Consider the following 19,587-nt stretch of genomic DNA (forward strand, 5'->3'; position numbering starts at 1 on the left):
TTCCCTGTCAACAGCAAGTATGGTGTCTGTTTGGTGCGATTGCAGTAGCACCTGTTCCTGATTATTGCTGTTGTTTGCACTGCATACATCCATAGCTCTTTGGGGAGGTTACTCTCAATGAGCACACACCTAGCCATGTCAAATAGTGTTCTCCACTGTCATTCAGCAGTACCATTCTGGTGAGGTGAGTAAGGTGCAGAAGTTTCATGCCTGATACCATTTTTGGTCAGCAGTGATTTAAAGCTTTCAGACATAAATTCTGTACCATTGTCTCACAGCACACATTTGATTTTCCCATAAGGGGCACTGTCAGCAATAAACTTCTCCAAAGCTATCACGGTACCACTTTTATCCTTTAAAAAATAGATAAATATTACAATGGAAAAGTCATCAGTGAATACCATCACATATTTATATCCCCCCTTTGATAATGGGTCAATTGGACCTGCTAAATCTGTGTGAACTGATTCAAATACTTCTTTGGCTCTTTTGTCAGGACATCTTTCTACTCTGGGTAAATTTTCCCTAAATGCAAACTTCACAGGTAAGACTGGTCTTATCACCTTTACCCTTGATTTTTAACCCGTCAACAACATGTTGTAGCTTCAATATGTCATCATAAATACAATGGCCAAGAATTTCATGCCATGTCTGCACATCCTGACAACTTTTACAACTGTCATCGTTTCCATCACTTACCGTGTTTAAGAAGTACAGGTTGTTATATTCTTGGATGTCAAATGAATTACCGTTTTTGAGCTGAATTAAATCTCTGTCTTGCTGGAAGATCACGCTGGCTCCGCTGGCCATCTTTGCTTTCACTGAGAAAATGTCCTGTGGGTATGAGGGAATGTACAGCTCTTCTCTGAGTGTCTCTGTTGACTGTCGTCTTCTGCTGTCAATCAGCTCCACTTCCGTATCTCCTCTCCGTCGCTCGATTCCTTTGGTTTTGGTTCCAGCCTCCCTGGCTGGAACTTGTCATCAATTGTCTTAAACCTTTTGATATCTGCAATGATATGGGATGTTGCTCCTGTGTCGACTATCAAGCCTTTCAGCTTCAGCCTTGGCTGGCTCATGTTTTCACTTGTCTTGAAAGCATAAGTGTGTTCGGTGTCCTCCTCAGCCATCTGCTTTGCATTGTCATTGTCCTGCCATCTCCTTCGGCACGTTCCATCTCTGTGCGTCTTACTTGAAATTTCTTGCCAATTAACTCACGCATGTCCTGGGCCCATAAATTGTTGACATGTAGACTAAATGTCCTTGCGATGGCAAGAAAATTATTAACAGCATACGCTTGGGTAATATACAGATGTCGGAAGAATAACAACACTTTCTGAAGCTTCTTGACCAGGGTCAAAGTACACCGGTAATGCAGTCTCCTTTTATTACAAAAAAAAAAATCTTTTACATGCACATGCGCACCACCATGCACCATAATCACGAGTGCACTTAACAAGGGGAACACCTCTTTCAATTGAGAGCATTTTACATTTATTTGTCAACACCCTTCCAGCACAGCTACAGAAAATAGCAGACTGTATACATCGAGATCTCACCTTGTAAAAGTATTGTAATTTGTCTTCCTCCATCTGTAATGCCGCGTAAATCGTCATTCAAGAAAGCTAAGGTATTTTCTCTTATGTGATTTCTTACTGCCATATCACTATGGGAGAGATATCGCCTTTTAATATTATATCTATATACTTTCGGGTTACTTAAAACACCACAATTACAAAAGAACTTATTCCAACTAGGGAGCTGTCGCCCCCTACAGGAAATAGAAGGGTTATCTGACTAATGAATAATGACAACTGTCAGTAAGTCAAAGCCAGGTACTTGGAGCTCCAAGTTGGAGGAACTGCTAGCAGCTTGAAGAGCCACCTAAACTCCTCCCACTGTATTGAGTGGGGATTTGAAAGGCTGCCTTGCACGACATCTTTTCCTTGCATATGGCTATCACTAACCTGCACAGGCCCTCATATGCTTGCAGGATGATTCTTGGTGTCGAAGCTGGTACCTTACTGTACCTCTTCTTTCGCTAAAGACACCATCTTGCTCCATATTTATTGCATCTACCAGAAGGACTTTTTTTTGATTACAGCTTCTGCACTTTTCGCTGGATACCGGCTATTCAAGTTATGGAGTTCACCAACAAAAAGCAAGGGAAGAAGACCCAAGAAGACTCCACTGTTGATTGAAAAATATTAAAAAGCCAGACTGGAAACAAAGCCACAATGCTTCGGGGTGAATGTCCTTTGGACAGATGAGACCAGTCACAGCTTTATGTCCACTGACGAGAAAATGAAGCTTGCAGTTATTTAACAGACAATTGTATTTTATTTTTTTTTTTGGTGTGAGGCACCAACAAATTTGTACACATCTGTCCATCTGTATGGTCATTGTTATCTGTCCATTTATGTCACTGATGTTATTATGACAGTATTCCTCTTCTTGGGTCCCAGTACTGACTGTCTTATTTGGGTCCTCATTTTAAAAGGTTTAAAAAAATCACTTAAAGATAGGGTGAGAAGCTCAGTCATCCGGGAGGGGCTCAGAGTAGAGGAGAGGCATCGAGAGGAGTCAGATGAGGTGGCTCGGGCATCTGATCAGGATGCCTCCTGGACGCCTCCCTGGTGAGGTGTTCCGGGCACGTCCAACCGGGAGGAAGCCCCGGGGAAGACCCAGGACAAGCTGGAGGGACTATGTCTCCCGGCTGGCGTGGGAACGCCTCGGGATTCTCCCGGAAGAGCTAGAAGAAGTGGCCGGGGAGAGGGAAGTCTGGGCATCTCTGCTCAAGCTGCTGCCCCCGCGACCCTACCTCGGATTAGCGGAAGAGGAAGGATGGATTTTAAAAGGTTTAAGAACCCCTACCTTATAAGATGTGTCCAGCCCTTACAGTTAGAAACTTCTCTCTGCCCAAACACGCAGATTAGCAAATGATTGCCTGCACGTCATTTATTAATCAGATTAAAGGAATCTATATATTTGCTGAAGTAAAGCACCAATTCCAATGTCGCACTATTTTAGTGATGTGGAACAGGGCTGAACAAAAATGATTAGAAAGAATCATGCACAGCATTTTAAGCTAAACAAAGTTTTTCTTTTTCTCTCCTAAATGGCAATTTCGCCGCTTGCCTACATCGTTTTTAATTGCACGGATCTTCTTCTAGATTACAGGAAGCCTGTGCCTTTGCCGTCTCATTAGTCGCTGGATCGAGACCGATTGTTCATCGCAAAAAACAGCAAGTGCACTAGGTACGGATTTTATTTAGACTTTTCATTTTGTCAAACCCTTAATTCCCAAGTAATACTGTCTACTTTGTATACTCCTAATAAACAAATGTATCGTAGGCCTACCATTAGTGAGTACGAAAGGTCATTAATAAGTAACTGGTCTGTTTTAAAAGTCAAACGCTGTCATGCTTTAAAAAGGAAAACTGACGTGTTTGATCATAAACTTCGAACTTTCGACTAGTAAACCTTATTCAATTAAAAGTTCACACGATAAATCGCGGCTCAGTTAAAGAAAACCAGGTTCTACAGCAAAGGTAAAATATTATTCTTTCGTACTTTATATGTGTCCTTTAAAGACACCTATAAGCTTTAATGGCGTGCGCTGCTCAGTTCTCTTTATTTTGCGCATTAACTGTAACAGTTTCTAATGTTAAAACTTAAAATCTCTTATATCTAGTAACCTGTATTTATACTAAATAATACTAAATATTTACATAAAAACAAGATTTTACCTCTGTTTATGTTTTGTAAGTAGCACTTTTTATATTTGAACATCTATTTTAGTTTTTTTTATAGCATGTTTTTGAACCACATTACAACAACAAAAAAAGTCCTTTTTTAATTTTTTCTATCCATTATCTAACTCTGGTCCTGGAGGGCCACAATGGTTGCAGGTTTTCATTCTAACCACCTTTTTCATTCTGACATTCTGACTTTTGCCTTAGTTTTAATTAACTCGGCTAAGACCCTTTAGTTCTTTCTTTTCCCTTAATTAACAGCCAAACAATAATTTGACACAAAATTAACAAACAGGTGACCAGCTAAGCACATTATCTGAACATAAAGAAAGGTGATGGTCTTGGTAATGTTGATCTCTCTGGTCAGTAATCAGAAACAGAAAATCAACAGTTTGGGAAATGTCTGCTGTGGTAGAATGAGAGCAGCAGCAAGCCATTGAATTAAACAACAGGTTTAATTAACAGCCAGAATTGGCTTCTCATTAAGGAACTGGTTGGACTGAAATTGGTTGGAGTCTGAAGCCCCAATTTAGCTGGTCATCTGTCGGCTCATTTCACGTCTCATTTCTGTTTGGCTGCCATTTAATGAAGAAAAGAATCAATTGAGAGGACTGAATCCTTAAAAATAGGGCTAGTAAAATTAAGGGAAAAGGAGTTAATTAGCAGTGAAAACAGGTCAACTGTTAGAATGAAAACCTGCACCCACTGCGGCCCTCCAGGCCTGGAGTTCGACACCTGTGATCTAGCCCAAGGAATTGGGTACAAGTGTAGAAAAGTTTTACACACCAAGCCAGTTTACTGCTCCTGATTAACCACAGAGAAGTGGAGAGAGAACTCCAGCCCATATTATCTCCAAACACCCGCAGGAATTTTATAATGATATTCTGGAGTTGGGGCGGCACGGTGGCGCAGTGGGTAGCGCTGCTGCCTCGCAGTTGGGAGACCTGGGGACCTGGGTTCGCTTCCCGGGTCCTCCCTGCGTGGAGTTTGCATGTTCTCCCCGTGTCTGCGTGGGTTTTCTCCGGGCGCTCCGGTTTCCTCCCACAGTCCAAAGACATGCAGGTTAGGTGGATTGGTGATTCTAAATTGGCCCTAGTGTGTGCTTGGTGTGTGGGTGTGTTTGTGTGTGTCCTGCGGTGGGTTGGCACCCTGCCCAGGATTGGTTCCCTGCCTTGTGCCCTGTGTTGGCTGGGATTGGCTCCAGCAGACCCCCGTGACCCTGTGTTTGGATTCAGCGGGTTGGATAATGGATGGATGGATATTCTGGAGTTGTGAGGCTAACATTTTTGACATTAATTCTATTATGTTCACTGAGTAATGATGTCAAGCTCAAAGTATTTATCAGTATTTAATAATCATAGGATTAGTGATTATTAGGATTTCAAATACTGAATTAATCTTCATTCAGTCTTTTGAATATTGGTTTGAGCTTTATTACTTGCAGTACTTGGTGCTTACTCTATGAGTTTTTTTTTTTTTTTTTTTACTACACCCTTAATTCCTTAGTGTAATTGAATGTCTCCTAAACACTTAAAAAACTTTTTAAAATTTGCCCCTCTTTCTTGGAGAATCTAACATTTTGTGGAGAGTCTCATAGGTACCCCATAACCCAGTGTTCAGATTCAGCGGGTTGGAAAATGGATGGATGGATGGTCTCATAGTTGTCTACCCACATTGGCACCCCCAAAATCCCATAATCTGCAATGAGGTGTCTTGAATTAGTGGTTACAGTATACCTTTACTTATTTTTGGGTGTGAAGACACCGAGTGACATATTTATGAACTCAGGTGTTCCCCATTCCACTCATTATTTTCAAAGTTTTGTATTCCATCTCCTTCTTTTTTTCTACCTTTTTCTACCTAGTCACATTTGGAGTGGTTTGGTTCTCTTTTCTTCCTCTTCTCCATTTCACATATTTTTCTGATTAACTGTAGCTAGGGAGCCTGACTCCAAACTTCCTGTTTTTCTAAGTAAGGATTGCTACTCTTATAATAATAATAATAATAATAATAATAATAATAATAATAATAATACATTTCATGTACATAGCACCTTCCTAATGCCTGTCCTCTCTTTATTTGTTTTATCTGTACCCTCAACCTTCCCTCTGCTGATTCAATTCATACAAAATTCATGTCTTGTACCTAAATTTTATGATTTTGTTTGTTTTTAAACCATATAACCTATTCTGTTTTAAAATTCCTGGCACCTTTATCCATATGTTTTAAATTTCTTGTTGCTTCCTTCTGGTCTGTTGTCTTTAACTGTCTTTTAATATAATGGTTTTGAATATTTGTCTACCTCATTTGTTCTGCTTCTCGATCTATCTGTATAATCTGTTTAGTCTGCAAAGTATGTACTGTTCTGTTCAGACATCATAACAGTAAATTTTTTGTTTAAACCTCCAGATCTAAGTCATCTGACTCTCTTCTCCCTAACTTCTAGAAATCTCCTATTTTTGGAATTTAGTCCTGAATGAAGGACCCGTAGTGCGACAATCAGTGTGTGGTTAGCTGTCTTTTAGTTGATGGTAGACTGGACGGCTGTGGTCCTATGACATCCTCCACCACCACCCCCTGTCTGTTTTCTTATGCATAGAAGTGGGTGGGAGAGTGGTTCTTGATTTGTGTTCCATTTACTGCATGTGTATTTAGGCCCTTTCTAGAGACTGAGTGGTGCCCCTGAAGCTTAAGATATGTGCTGGCAATTAGAAGGTTGTTGGTTCTAATACTATAAATGCCAAAAATGACTCTACTCCATTGGGCCCTTGAGCAAGGCCTTTAACCTGGAATTGAGTTGTCCTGAGTATGATGTTAATATGCATCCAGCCCTGCAAGTAGGTACCCCAACTTGCAGGGAAAGCTTGGGGGCTGGTGTCAGGATTGGCACTCCAGGCACTGTAAAAAAAAAAACCTCACACTGTTCCAGTGTGGTGCTGAGGTGTCACCTGCTGCAATCGGGTCTCAATCCAGGTGATTCATCGTGTGTTGTCTGCAGCAACATGCTATCACAGCATGCTCCCTAGGTCAGGAAAAATTGAATGTACTCTATGAAAAAGTATTCTATAAAGTACTTTTTTTGGGTGGGCGGCACAGTGGTAGCACTGCTGACTTGCAGTTAGGAGACCTGGGTTCACTTCCCAGGTCCTTCCTACATGGAGTTTGCATGTTCTCCTCGTGTCTGCGTGGGTTTCCTCCAGGTGCTCCGGTTTTCTCACACAGTCCAAAGACATGCAGGTTAGGTGCATTGGCAAACCAAAATTGCCCCTACTGTGTATGCTTGGTGTGTGTGCCCTGCGGTGGGTTGGTGCCCTGCTCGGGGTTTGTTTCCTGTATTGGCTGGGATTGGCTCCAGCAGACCCCCATGTCCCTGTAGTTAGGATATAGTGGGTTGGATAATGGATGGATGGATACTTTTTTGGGTAATTTTGTCAGTTAGCTTAATTAATTCACTTACAGCAATTTTAAATAATAATCATAATGTGGCCACAATAGCAAAGTGGTGTGTACTGCAGGAAACTGAATGAAATTCCCAACTCAGTCAGTCATTTTCAAACATGCTTAGTTCTTAATGGGGTTGTGGGGTGTCAGTCCATTATAGGGTGAATACACATATACACACATACCCCTAACCCCACTAAGGGACAATTTAGTATCCCCAATCCACCTAACCTACATGTCTTACGACAATGGGAGGAAATTCAGGCACTTGGAGGAAACCCATACAAACATGAGGAAAACATGCAAATTCCACACAGGGTGGACCCAGGATGTGAACCCTATAGTCTATTTACTACAAGGCAGCAGTGCTACTCAAAATACAAGTGTCAGTTCAATTGACTCCTCTATCTAAGTGATCGTTCAAGAGGATGGTAAGTGTTTAAATGTGACCTGCAATCAATGATAGGATTGTGTGTAATTAAATTTGAAGCAAAAAATAAATAAATAAATAAAACGCAAAACAATATGCGTTTTGCCACACATTAATACAGACTTTTATCTCATGTGCAACCTTTTTTTCCTTGTGCAAAACCATTGAACAATTTATTATGGTGCAGAAAATGAAAAGTAAGAAGTGGGGCTAATCATCAAATATTTGCAAGCATTTCACCATTGCTAAAATCTATTGGTCTGAGTATGTGGCCAGCAGCATTGGGGAAAATAAGCATAGATGAGGTTATCCATGGTGTTATTTGCCCCTAAATAAGTGGTGTGAGATGTAACTGATGCTGTGAATGTGTAGGCTGACACTGTGATGATATTACATGGAGCCACATGAAAGGGGCAGTGGAACGTAGGGCAGCAAATGGAATTGAAAGATGGACAAGGAAAGAAAAAGTAGTACCAGCTGTGGAATAACTCTTAGAGAGTAACATTGGTTACTTCTACTCCAAAACACTTCAAAAAACCCACAGATTCACATTGTAATGAGATTCACATTTTGCAACCATAAAATCATTGGCAAAGCTAACTTTTGGGTCATTTTCATAAAACTGTATACAAAATGAAACTATGCTTGTTCGTTCATCACTGTGTATATAAAGTAAGTAAGTAATTTGCAGAGAAAACCCAAACTTTTATCTTTATTGCCTAAAAATATCTTTAAGTGAGTAGGAAAACTTAGCAATCATAGTACCTGAAAAAAAGTACAGAGAAGAGTGACTAGGATGATTCCAGGACTGCAGAGCTAAGAGCTAAGCATTTTCAGTTTAAGCAAAAGAAGATTAACATGAGATATGATTGAAGTGTTTAAAATTATGAAGGGAATTAGTCCAGTGAATCAAGACTGTTACTTTATAATGAATTCATCGAGAACATGGGGTCACAGTTAGAAACATAATAAGGGTAAATTTTGCACAAATATTAGGAAGCCTTTCTTTACACGGATAGCCACAAACACATGGAATATGGTACACAGCAGGAGTTTAGGGAAATTTCAAAATTGACTTGATTATATTTTAGAAGAATTAAGTTGATAGGACTGTCGATCTTTGTTGGGCTAAATGGTCTGTTCTTATCTAGGTTGCACTAATGTTCTGAGGGTGACAACATTTTGCATGTTGATAATTAGAAGCAAATAAGAATTTCACTGTACTCTGAAATATATGACAATAATGATCCCATAAACTTACAAGATATCTCCAATAGACACTATAAACCAATTTAATATTAATGACAATACATAAAATAGATAGGTAGGGAAATTATTATCCTTCAACAAGAGGAAGTTTAAAGAGAATGCCTTCCCATAACTTAATAGATTTTCCTTAGGCCACTCAGGATTTCCTCCATCATGCCAAAAGATGAGTAGGTTAAATGAGGTCAATGCCTCTAGCAAGTAAGTATAAATGACAGGGAGATGACTGCAACAGTTATACTGGAATAAATGAGTTATTTCAGAATGTGGTTATTCACTGGGATCACCCTGAGTTAGCCTTCTTAGTGATCTGGTAAGACCTTATAACAGTCCAGCCTCCACAGTCTTGTTTTCATCTTCCTAGTTCATGCTTTTTTCTTCAGTTTACAACTGTGAGTTGGTCTTGTCAGTTATGGGAAATGGACATCTGAAGCAGAACTTCATTAGCAGCTGTGTTAATTTTTCTCTTATTTTTATCATCCCGAGGTATCCTGTATTTACCCAACTCAAGGAGGTTCTCTTACAGTATATTTGCAAGCATATATAAACATGAGCGGTAAGAAAGGGGCTCAGAAAGAAGCGGAAAAGAAAACCAAAGCTACACCCAAGCCTAGACAGGCATCAAGTCCAAGTCCAACCTCAAGGTACAGCCTTACAGAGACTGCCCTGGAACAGACAGGTGAAAGCTCAGATATCCTGGGACACCAGGCCACTGAATCGTCTCCAGTCGAGAGTAAAACTAGGAGCGAATGTGCAAGTGATGCAGGTTACGATAGCTCGTCAATTCCAGAAGATTCATTGAAACTGGAAATTTCCTTGCCTTCCGCGTTTTCATCTATTCCTTGCGAGCCGGGAGCATCAGCTCTAACAGGGCTTATCACTTCACATGTGGAGCACGAAGGCCAAAACGATCTGTCTGAACTGAAGGTAATGATCAATGCAATGGCCACCATGACCACCACTCAAGACATAAAGGAGCTGCAGCAGGATAATAAAGACCTGAAGAAACGTGTATACAGTATAATCGCTTTGAGACAACCTTTAAAGGTATGCTAGAAAAAAATGAGGAACAAAGACAACTCCAATCAGTGTTCAAGGCATCTGATGTCTCTTTATTTTAGTCTTTTCCTTAGCATCTACATTTTTCTTTGTTTTGTTCCTCCCTTGAGGAAATCACCCTCTGTTCTTTACTCTTTAAGTCTTTCTAGAAACTTTTCCCTTTAATCTCACAATGGTCCTGTGATCTTCATCTACATCCTTCCCCACTCTCTTTGTAAAATATTTTCAGAATGTCAAATTTTCTTCCAAAAGCCCTAAGTAGCAATTCAAACAACTTAAAATAATTTATAAACGTTACCCAACTGCCAATAAAGATTTTATTTCAAAGGGTATTTCTCTTCGTTTTGTCATTTGTGCTTGCTTGTTTTATCTGGCACCTTCCTCCATATGTTGTGGCATTGCCTTCCTGTTTTCTCTTTCTGGCTATAAATAAGCCGGTTTGTCTTTTCTTTTCTCTCTGTAACGACTGTTCCTTTTTCTTAGATTCTCCTTCTTTTGGACCTCTCAAAACTTTATCTCACCTCTCACCAGTGTGAACAGCTCTCTCTTGGCACTATAGTTGCTAAATTAGCCTCTCGATAGAAACCTCCAGAGCTTATTTTTTAGACAATTGTCAATTTTTCTTTTTTAAATCTAATTTTGTTGGAACTGAGTATCTCATGGATTAATGGAGCATTCTTAGAATCCATTGAAATTGGTCTACTACAGTTTCAGAAATGAAAACTCTATTTTTTGACACCCATTGATATCACTGTTACAGCACAGTTAGGTTTATTTGGCAGCAGTGTTGGGGATAATGTTATAGATGATATGTGTTACACAGTCAGATTACTTTTAAAGTAACGAGTAACCAAAAGCAATACTTATTTTATTGTAATAAAAATGTCTGCATTACTTACAAAAAAAGAACAGATATGCATTACTGGTTAATCTACCTGACACTTAAAAAAAAAACTGCTTTATTTTGCAAACGTATTGTTGCTTATTTGGTATCATTGTGTACTGTGTGCTCCAGCTGTCTAGAGAATGCTAGTGAGGAAGTACCACATGCGTAGCTTTCAATGAAGTGAAAAGAAATGGACAAAAGTTAGAAGTATACATATGTGCTGAGGAGTAAAGTTAATTGGACCAGTTTAGGGTTATGGCAGAGGACAGAGGTTATGGCAGCATAACGGGTGTAAGGTGAGATGCAAATGTGGTGCTGTAAATCAGTTTTCTGCAGGGCTGAATCACACAGTCAATCTGAAAAGAGTGTGCTGTGAATAAAGTGTCAGTTTAGTTTTCAATCGGGTGTTCAGAAAAGCCAAGCAAAATGACACCTTTTATTGGCTAACTAGAAAGATTACAATATGCAAGCTTTCGAGGCAACTCAGATGATTACATCTTGCCTGAAGAAGGGGCCTGAGTTGCCTCGAAAGCTTGCATATTGTAATCTTTCTAGTTAGCCAATAAAAGGTGTCATTTTGCTTGGCTTTTCTCTACATTCATAATGGCTAACACGGTACAGCACCCTAGTAATCGGGTGTTCATAAAAGTTATGTTGAAAGAGCTGGAGGCACAGTAGCCTGTGTTCTTACTGCAGTTATTTGGGGCCTCACATTAAAGATTGAAAAAAATGGGATGGAAGTTATTTACTATATTAGAGATGAAGGACAAAATTTATTTATAAAACACAAAAGTGTATCAAATTTAGTTGTTTTTCTGGTCAATTTTATGAAAGTTCATTTGGGCTTATGATTTCATAAAACAATGCTTGCCAGTGTAATGTGCAGTTTTTCATATACAAGAAGAAAAAGTAAAATGCTTTTTACAAAGCATTACATTTCATGCATTTTATGCACACCCATTGAAGACTAAACCTGCACTTCACCTTTTTTCCTTTTCAGTGTTAAAATAACCTTACATTTTTAAATAATCTATATAACATATTTACATTTTTGGTAAATAATTTGTAAAGTAAATAAGATAATTTTAAAAGTAATGTACCCAGGTGCTGTTTAGCAGGGTGCATGATGCTCTTGTTATCTAATTAGTTTGCTTCTCTTTGCTTTTCTGGAATTGTGAGTGGTTAGTCAGTGTTTTTTATTTTGAGACTGTTTATTCATGTATGATATGATGTGTCCATGTAAGGTATGTAAAGTACGCATATCTTAACTGATAGCGTTCCCCATAGCTATTTTATTTTATGTTCTATAGTACTAATGTACAACCGTAGTGTTTATCCAGTACTGAAGAACTTATGATACTCCTGGATTACCACATGGTATTTTACAATCTGGTCAAAGGTAATCAGCTTGTTTTGTTTGGTCTCCTTATTAAAGAACATGAATCTCGTACTGATGTTCTATTAATTTTAAATCCCTGGCTTCTCGCCCATACATTAAAATATATTAATATTAACCAAGAAAATTGTTAGTGAAAAGATTACTTTATTTCATTACAATTTGGCTATTGGCTATTATTAGTTTAAGTATGTGGTGTGCAACAAGAATATGACTGATTATCAGGTCATTGCTTGTATTTCTTTCCCTATTTGTGATTAAAGACATCAGGATGTATTTATTTTTCTTAGAAGAATAACTGATACCTTTCAGTACTGGATGGTGCAGATTGGTATTTCACAACAAATGGCAAGAGAAATTTGCATTATGTCTAATTTTAGGAAAAATGTCCATCTATAAGAATGTTTATAAATTTTTGAGTGTGTAACAGCATGTGACAAATGATGGACATGTATCGAAGGACAATATAGTTCTGAACTTCTGGTGTTTTTGTTTTATTTTTATGATAATTTGAATTATGTTATTCCCCAAAACTTTGTAATGTTTTATAATGTTCACAGTTTTCAAAGCAGTTGCTTATTAAATGGCTCATGTCATATGATATGTGATGTTATTTCACTATAAGTAAAAAACAGGCAGTGTGGTGTGGTGCAGGGTGATCAGAATCCAAGTTTTTGGATAGCACTATGAATTGTAGTTAGCAATTTTCTTTTTTGGTAATAAGGATCTTATGTCCACCCAGACAAAGAATCGTATGTGTTAGTTGTTTAGTTAGTTGTGTGTTAGTTTTGTTTTTAACTCTTCCTTCTGCTCATCCCCTGGTCCTATATCCTGTTAGACATAACAACTCCTTTCATGAGACCAGCATTCACCTCTGTGCTGCTTGTTATAAAGACAGAAGTCATGGTGACGAAAAAATGATAATCTGCGGCAAGTATTTAGAAAGATTGCATTTCGATGCATAAAACAGTTTGGATTTGTCTAAGAGCAGCAAAATGTGATACAGTGGTTAGTGCTGGTCAGTCTCAACTCCAGAGTCCAGGATTTCAATTCAGACATGGTCTGGAGTTTGCACATTTGTTTCAATCTTTGTGGGTTAATTTCCTTGCATTCTGGTATTCCTTTTGTATGTGGTACATTGTGTTTATAGTATATCTTGAAATCAACTGGGGCCTCATGTATAACGCCGTGCGTAGAACTCACACTATAACATGGCATAAGCACAAAAGCGGGATTGTGCGTACGCACAGAAAAATCCAGATGCAGGAATCTGTGCGCATGCATACTTTCACGTTCTTCCACTACATAAATCCCAATTTGCGCGAAAAGTAACGCACGTGCACGCGCCTTCTGTCCCGCCCCAACTCCTCCCAGAATTACGCCTCTTTGAATATGCAAATCAATATAAATAGCCTTCTGTGAAAAGACAATGGGAAAAGCACGGGGGAAAATATAAGAATTTCAGCGAATACCAAGTGGAGGCAAAGGAAAAACGTACTATTTGTTGGTTTAAACAGTGGTATAATCAACAAAAGAAAGATGATCGAGTGACAGAGTGTCGGAAAAACTCGAAAGATCAAATTCACAAAGTCGCACAGTGCCCGAAATAAAAAAGAAATCACATATCACAGTCGCTGTGAAAAGGCGAGTCGTAGCCCACCGTCTGAGTGTCATATGAAAGCTTATTAGGGTACAAACAAAAAACATAGGCACACAGTGGGAAAAAAGCACGAAATGTCAACTTTAATCTCGAAATTTCCACTTTAATCACGTAGTTTATTTTGCCATTAAAGTAGAACATCATAAACTTCATCTTAAAATCGTTTATTTTACTAGTTTCTCAAGTAGCAGGTTAAATGCTTTTTTCTGTGTTTGATCTTCTATGTGCTCTATGTGTGTGAATCACTACGTGCTTCCGTTCTTTCTCTTTCTCCGACAGGACACAGAATGCATTACATTCAAGATATTACAGCTCTCTGAATAATTAAAATACTGAGATGTATACGTGATATCATTTTCATGATGATAGGAATGAAAGCATGTTATTAAACATGGGAACACGGTGGCGCAGTGATTGTTCATATCTCACGCAAGAGGCTTGCTGCACCATGTGCGACCTTCGATGAAATAATTTATTACAGAAGTACTGTCTCTTTCAAACGTACTAACCTCCAATTCCTGTCCATACTTTTCTTTCTCCAATCGCCACACAATCAGCTCTGTACTAGACGTTAAGCCATTTGTAAGCTTAAAACGCCGATTCTTCAAAACTTTTAAGGAACATTGAAATATCTTCGTAGTACATGTTTAATTATTCTACAGTATTCGTCTATCCTTCCAGTGTCGCGTCAGCACCAGCAAGAATACAGCGCAAGGCAGGAGCTATCCTTGAACCAGCTATACGCTGCGGCACCGTGTCTTCACATGTTTAATTATTAACAATACAGATTATTTAAATGAAGTTAAAGTTTTATCTGTATACTATAAGCAACATATTTTGCTGTATTTCATCTTAAAAATGATATTGTCATCATACGCGCTTTATAAAGTAGCGCAGGTTGTGCAATATTATAACTGTAGTGCAAGTTTACAGTGAGGTGATTGAGTGCGTTTATAGTTCTTGGGATGAAACTGTTTCTGAAACGCGAGGTCCTTACAGGAAAGGCTTTGACGCTTTTTGCCGTGGTTGAGGTAGTGTGTACTTGAAACTGTATACCGATAATTCTCTTTCCGATCATCTGCTGCTGTGATTCACACTCAGATACAGTGATATAAATACTCCGAGTGGTGCAGTGAGAGTAATATGGAAAAAGATGATCCGCAGTAGCAACCCTTAACGGGAACAGCAAAAAGAAGAACAAGATGCAGTGAGCGTAACAACGCTAAAGCAGTTATGGTATTTGGAATACTATGGCTATTCCCTGGCCCATTATATTGCATCAGGTTAATTACAATCAGATGCATTACACTAATAAACAATATGCAGTTAATTTCAGTGTATTTATAAAGCCGCGTCAGGAATGTGGAGCTAAGAAAGAAAGGATGAGCACACAGGAACAGTAGTTTGACCATTCTGTGGACCATTATATTGTTACAGGTTAATTACAATCAGATGCATTAAATTTATGAACGATATGCGGTTAATTTCAGTGTATTTGACAAAGCCGCCGCCGTGGATGTGGATCTAAGAAAGGGTAACCACACAGGAACAGTAGCACTGCTTTGACGCTGGGTGCCGCCAGTCTGCAAAACCGAGCGGAGAAATTGCGTACGCCAAGGTATGAGTTACCGTGGAAATGTGCGTGGCTTTACGGCAAGTTTAGGTTTTATACATCGCGATTTGAGCGTGGAAAGGTTCGTACACAACATTTCTGTGCGTACGCACCGTTTATACATGAGGCCCCTGGTGATGCACTGTCCAGGGTTTATTCCTGTCTTATACCCAAAGAAGCCACAAATCACCCTGAACTGGATTTATTTGGTTGAATAAATGGATAGATTGATAAACCAATTAAAGATAATTTGGCAAGGAAAAGGTAAACTTGGTGGAATGTTTGTTTAAAAAGGAAACACTGAAGAACTGAACAATGATCAATAATGTGAACATTAAAGGAAGTGTACGATTTGTGTAAAAACATACTGAAATAATAGCGAAAGAAATTAACAGGCAGAGTTTAGGGGTTAGTTGTATTTGGTTTAGACAAAAGTCCTGATGCAATTGGAAGGAATTTTATTAGACCACAGCACAGAACAGCTAATATCAGAATAACAGAATGGGCAAAGCAATGCTCATTAAAAAAGGAGATTTTTACACATGAGGTTGCGTGCTGTCAGCTGAGGTGGCTTAGGCATTGGGCACCTCAAATGGTGGTGAGCTGCGTGCAGACTTAGGACACATTCCAAGGATTCAGTCTCTGATCTGATTTATCGGTGGAGTGGTGGCTCTGAGGCTAGGGATCTGCACTGGCAATCGGAAGGTTGCTGGTTTGAATCCCGTAAATGCCAATAGGGCCTCTGCTCTGTTGAGCCCTTGAGCAAGGCCCTTAACCTGCAATTGCTGAGCGCTTTATGCTATATAAATGCAAAGAATTATTATTATTATTTGGGAATTTTGCTGGAAGGCCTTGAAACAGCTGCCAGAGGAATGTTCTTTACAGCTTAGGATTTTTCAAAGTGAGTATCACCAGGAAAAGGATTTTTTTTTTAATTCGGTCTGGTTTCTGATGGCTTATATAATGCAGCATTAGAATGACAGCTCTTACTTAATCCTCCAACTATCCATCCATTCATTCATTTTCCAACCCGCTGAAACCGAACACAGGGTCACGGGGGTCTGCTGGAGCCAATCCCAGCCAACACAGGGCAGGAACCAATCCTGGGCAGGGTGCCAACCCACCGCAGGACACACAGAAACACACCCACACACCAAGCACACACTAGGGCCAATTTAGAATTGCCAATCCACCTAACCTTCATGTCTTTGGACTGTGGGAGGAAACCTACGCAGACACGGGGAGAACATGCAAACTCCATGCAGGGAGGACCCGGGAAGTGAACCCAGGTCCCCAGGTCTCCCAACTGCGAGGCAGCAGCGCTAACCACGGCGCCACCATGCCACCCATATCCTCCAACTATTTATTCAAAATGTATCTTTTATTCTTTCAGGTTAAAAATGAAGTTTTCCTCCTGGATACGAATTTTGAAAACTATCATTTCAATGAGTCTTCTCTTTCACTACCCTCATTGTTGGGCTGGCAAGATTCTAGTTATTCCAATTGATGGAAGCCACTGGGTGAATATGAAAATTCTCATTCAAGAGCTGCACAACAGAGGACACAACATTACAGTAGTGATACCCTCCACCAACTGGTACATCAATGAGGATTCTCCATTCTACACTTCAATTAGAATACCTCTTCCTCTTCCTCAAGACACAAACAGAGATGAACTGTTTCGTTCAATGGTGAATAGCATGATTTACACCAAAAGCATGGGATCTTGGTTTTCCCTTGTTGCCCTGCAGTATCAAATGTTCAGTCTACTATCTAAGGGTCACAATATGTCTTGTCTAATGGTTTCCACCATGTTTGAAAACCAGGAGCTTATGAAGAAACTCCAAGATGCTCATTTTGATTTGGCCCTCACAGACCCTGGTCTGGGTGGAGGAGTGCTTATAGCCCACTATCTCCAGCTGCCTATGGTCTTTAATGTCCGCTGGGTATCCAGTAGTGAGGCACATTTCTTCATTGCTCCATCTCCAATTTCTTACACTCCATTACCAGGTACCGAATTTACTGATAAAATGACTTTTTCCCAAAGATTAAAAAATGTAGTAAGTTATGGATTTAATACATGGTTAGAATGGTTTTTCATAAGACCATATTACGATGCTCTGTGCTTACGGTACTTTGGTCCTGATATTAATATTAATACTCTCATTCAGTCTGCTGACATTTGGCTCATAAGGGTTAATTTTGTCTTTGAATTCCCAAGGCCCTCAATGCCAAATGTTGTCTATGTAGGTGGTTTTCAGTGTAAACCTTCTAAGCCTTTACCATCAGATTTGGAACAATTTATGGAAAGCTCTGGTGAGCATGGTGTCATTATCATGTCATTAGGAACTCTAATAAGCAACCTCCCAAAAGATATTACAAATAAGATAGCTGCTGCTTTTGCACAGCTACCCCAGAAAGTGATTTGGAAGTATTCTGGAGAAACTCCTACTGGTTTAGGTAATAATACACTTCTGGTTAAATGGATGCCCCAAAATGATATCTTGGGACACCCTAAGACAAGAGTATTTGTGTCTCATGGAGGCACTAATGGAATCTATGAAGCAATTTACCATGGTGTACCCATAGTAGGACTGCCTCTTCTCTTCGACCAGTTTGATAACTTCGTCAGATTAAAGGAGAGAGGTGCAGCCAATGTGCTTGACATCACTAATCTAAACACTGAAGACGTATTAGAAGCATTGAAAACTGTCCTTAACAAATCATCCTATCGAGACAACATGCAACGAGTGTCCAGACTCCATCATGACCAGCTTGTTAAACCACTGGACGCCGCCATATACTGGATTGAGTATGTAATAAATAACAAAGGTGCCACTCATTTGCGAACTGAATCATACCGTATGTCATGGTATGAATACCACTGTGTTGACATTATATTGGTTTTACTATTAATGATAGCCATCTTCTTTACATTCATTTTCGCTTCATGCAGACTATTGTGGTACAAAGTTTGTAAAAAGGGAAAAATCAAGCAATAAATATTTATAATGATATACTTCTATCACTAAACAATCTGTCTAGTCGCTTAATAATCTATATGTATAATTTTCCCTTTTTTCATTTTATTAATATGCCATACAACAACATAATTACATTTACTAGTACTTAATATTTTGTTTTCACAAATGAAGATTAATTTATGCAATATAAAAACAGGTTTTAAGCATGGTGTGATGTACAGGCCAGGGCATTTAGGATCTCATAACTAATCCTTTGGTCACCCTAAAATTTGATAAATCAGAATAGATGAGGGTGTAACAGTTAGGGAAATTGCTATGTTAAATCCATGACAGCCAAGATCATCATTACAGATGTCTCCATCTTGGATAATGGACTATTACAACAAGCTTCAGAGAGCTAAGTCATGTGGACAGGTAAGTTCATCATGACATCAACAACAACATTGATTTATACAGCACATTTTCATAAACATGATGTAGCTCAATGTGCTTTACAAGATGAAGAAAGAAAAAAGAAAAGTATTAAAATAGGATTCGGCAATACTGAGAAACAAAGAATAAAGTACGGTCCAATGGCCAGGAACACAGAAAAAACAAAGGCCAGGAGGACAGAAAAAACACAAAAAAATCTCCAGGGACAGGATAAAAAAACCAAAATCTGCAATGGTTCCGAGGCCACAAGATCACCAAGCCGCCACTGGATATTCTACATAACATAAATAATCTAAATCAGTCCTCATGGTTTTCAGGCTTCATATGGAAGAATTAGATGATGATGGTCATGTGGACATCTGGCCTTCAATCCATCAATGTAGGGACTGCATGGTGCCCTGATCAGGTGGTGGTGGTGCAGATGACCACTACAAAAAACATAAAAAGAACAACAGAGAAAGTAGGGGTTAGTATGGCTTGCTTAGATATGATAGAAAAGATTGTTAAACTCATATACAGAATATCAGGGCTACACTAAAATAAAGCTATAAGAAAGCCATCCATCCATCCATCCATCCATTGTCTCCCGCTTATCCGAGGTCGGGTCGCGGGGGCAGCAGCTTGAGCAGAGATGCCCAGACTTCCCTCTCCCCGGCCACTTCTTCTAGA

At 39.2% G+C, this 19,587-nt stretch overlaps 1 protein-coding gene across 1 annotated transcript; it reads left to right on the forward strand.

The window, feature by feature from the left end:
• Positions 1–3,418: 3,418 nt before the first annotated feature.
• On the forward strand, positions 3,419–18,530 carry LOC114647635 (UDP-glucuronosyltransferase 2C1-like). The gene is made up of 2 exons (XM_051924349.1): positions 3,419–3,548; positions 16,896–18,530. Exon 2 carries the CDS (start codon positions 16,903–16,905, stop codon positions 18,502–18,504), a length of 1,602 nt encoding a protein of 533 aa, XP_051780309.1. The 5' UTR covers positions 3,419–3,548; positions 16,896–16,902; the 3' UTR covers positions 18,505–18,530.
• The last annotated feature ends 1,057 nt before the right edge of the window (positions 18,531–19,587 follow it).

Source organism: Erpetoichthys calabaricus, chromosome 3 (assembly GCF_900747795.2).
Source record: "Erpetoichthys calabaricus chromosome 3, fErpCal1.3, whole genome shotgun sequence".
NCBI classification, from domain to species: domain Eukaryota; kingdom Metazoa; phylum Chordata; class Cladistia; order Polypteriformes; family Polypteridae; genus Erpetoichthys; species Erpetoichthys calabaricus.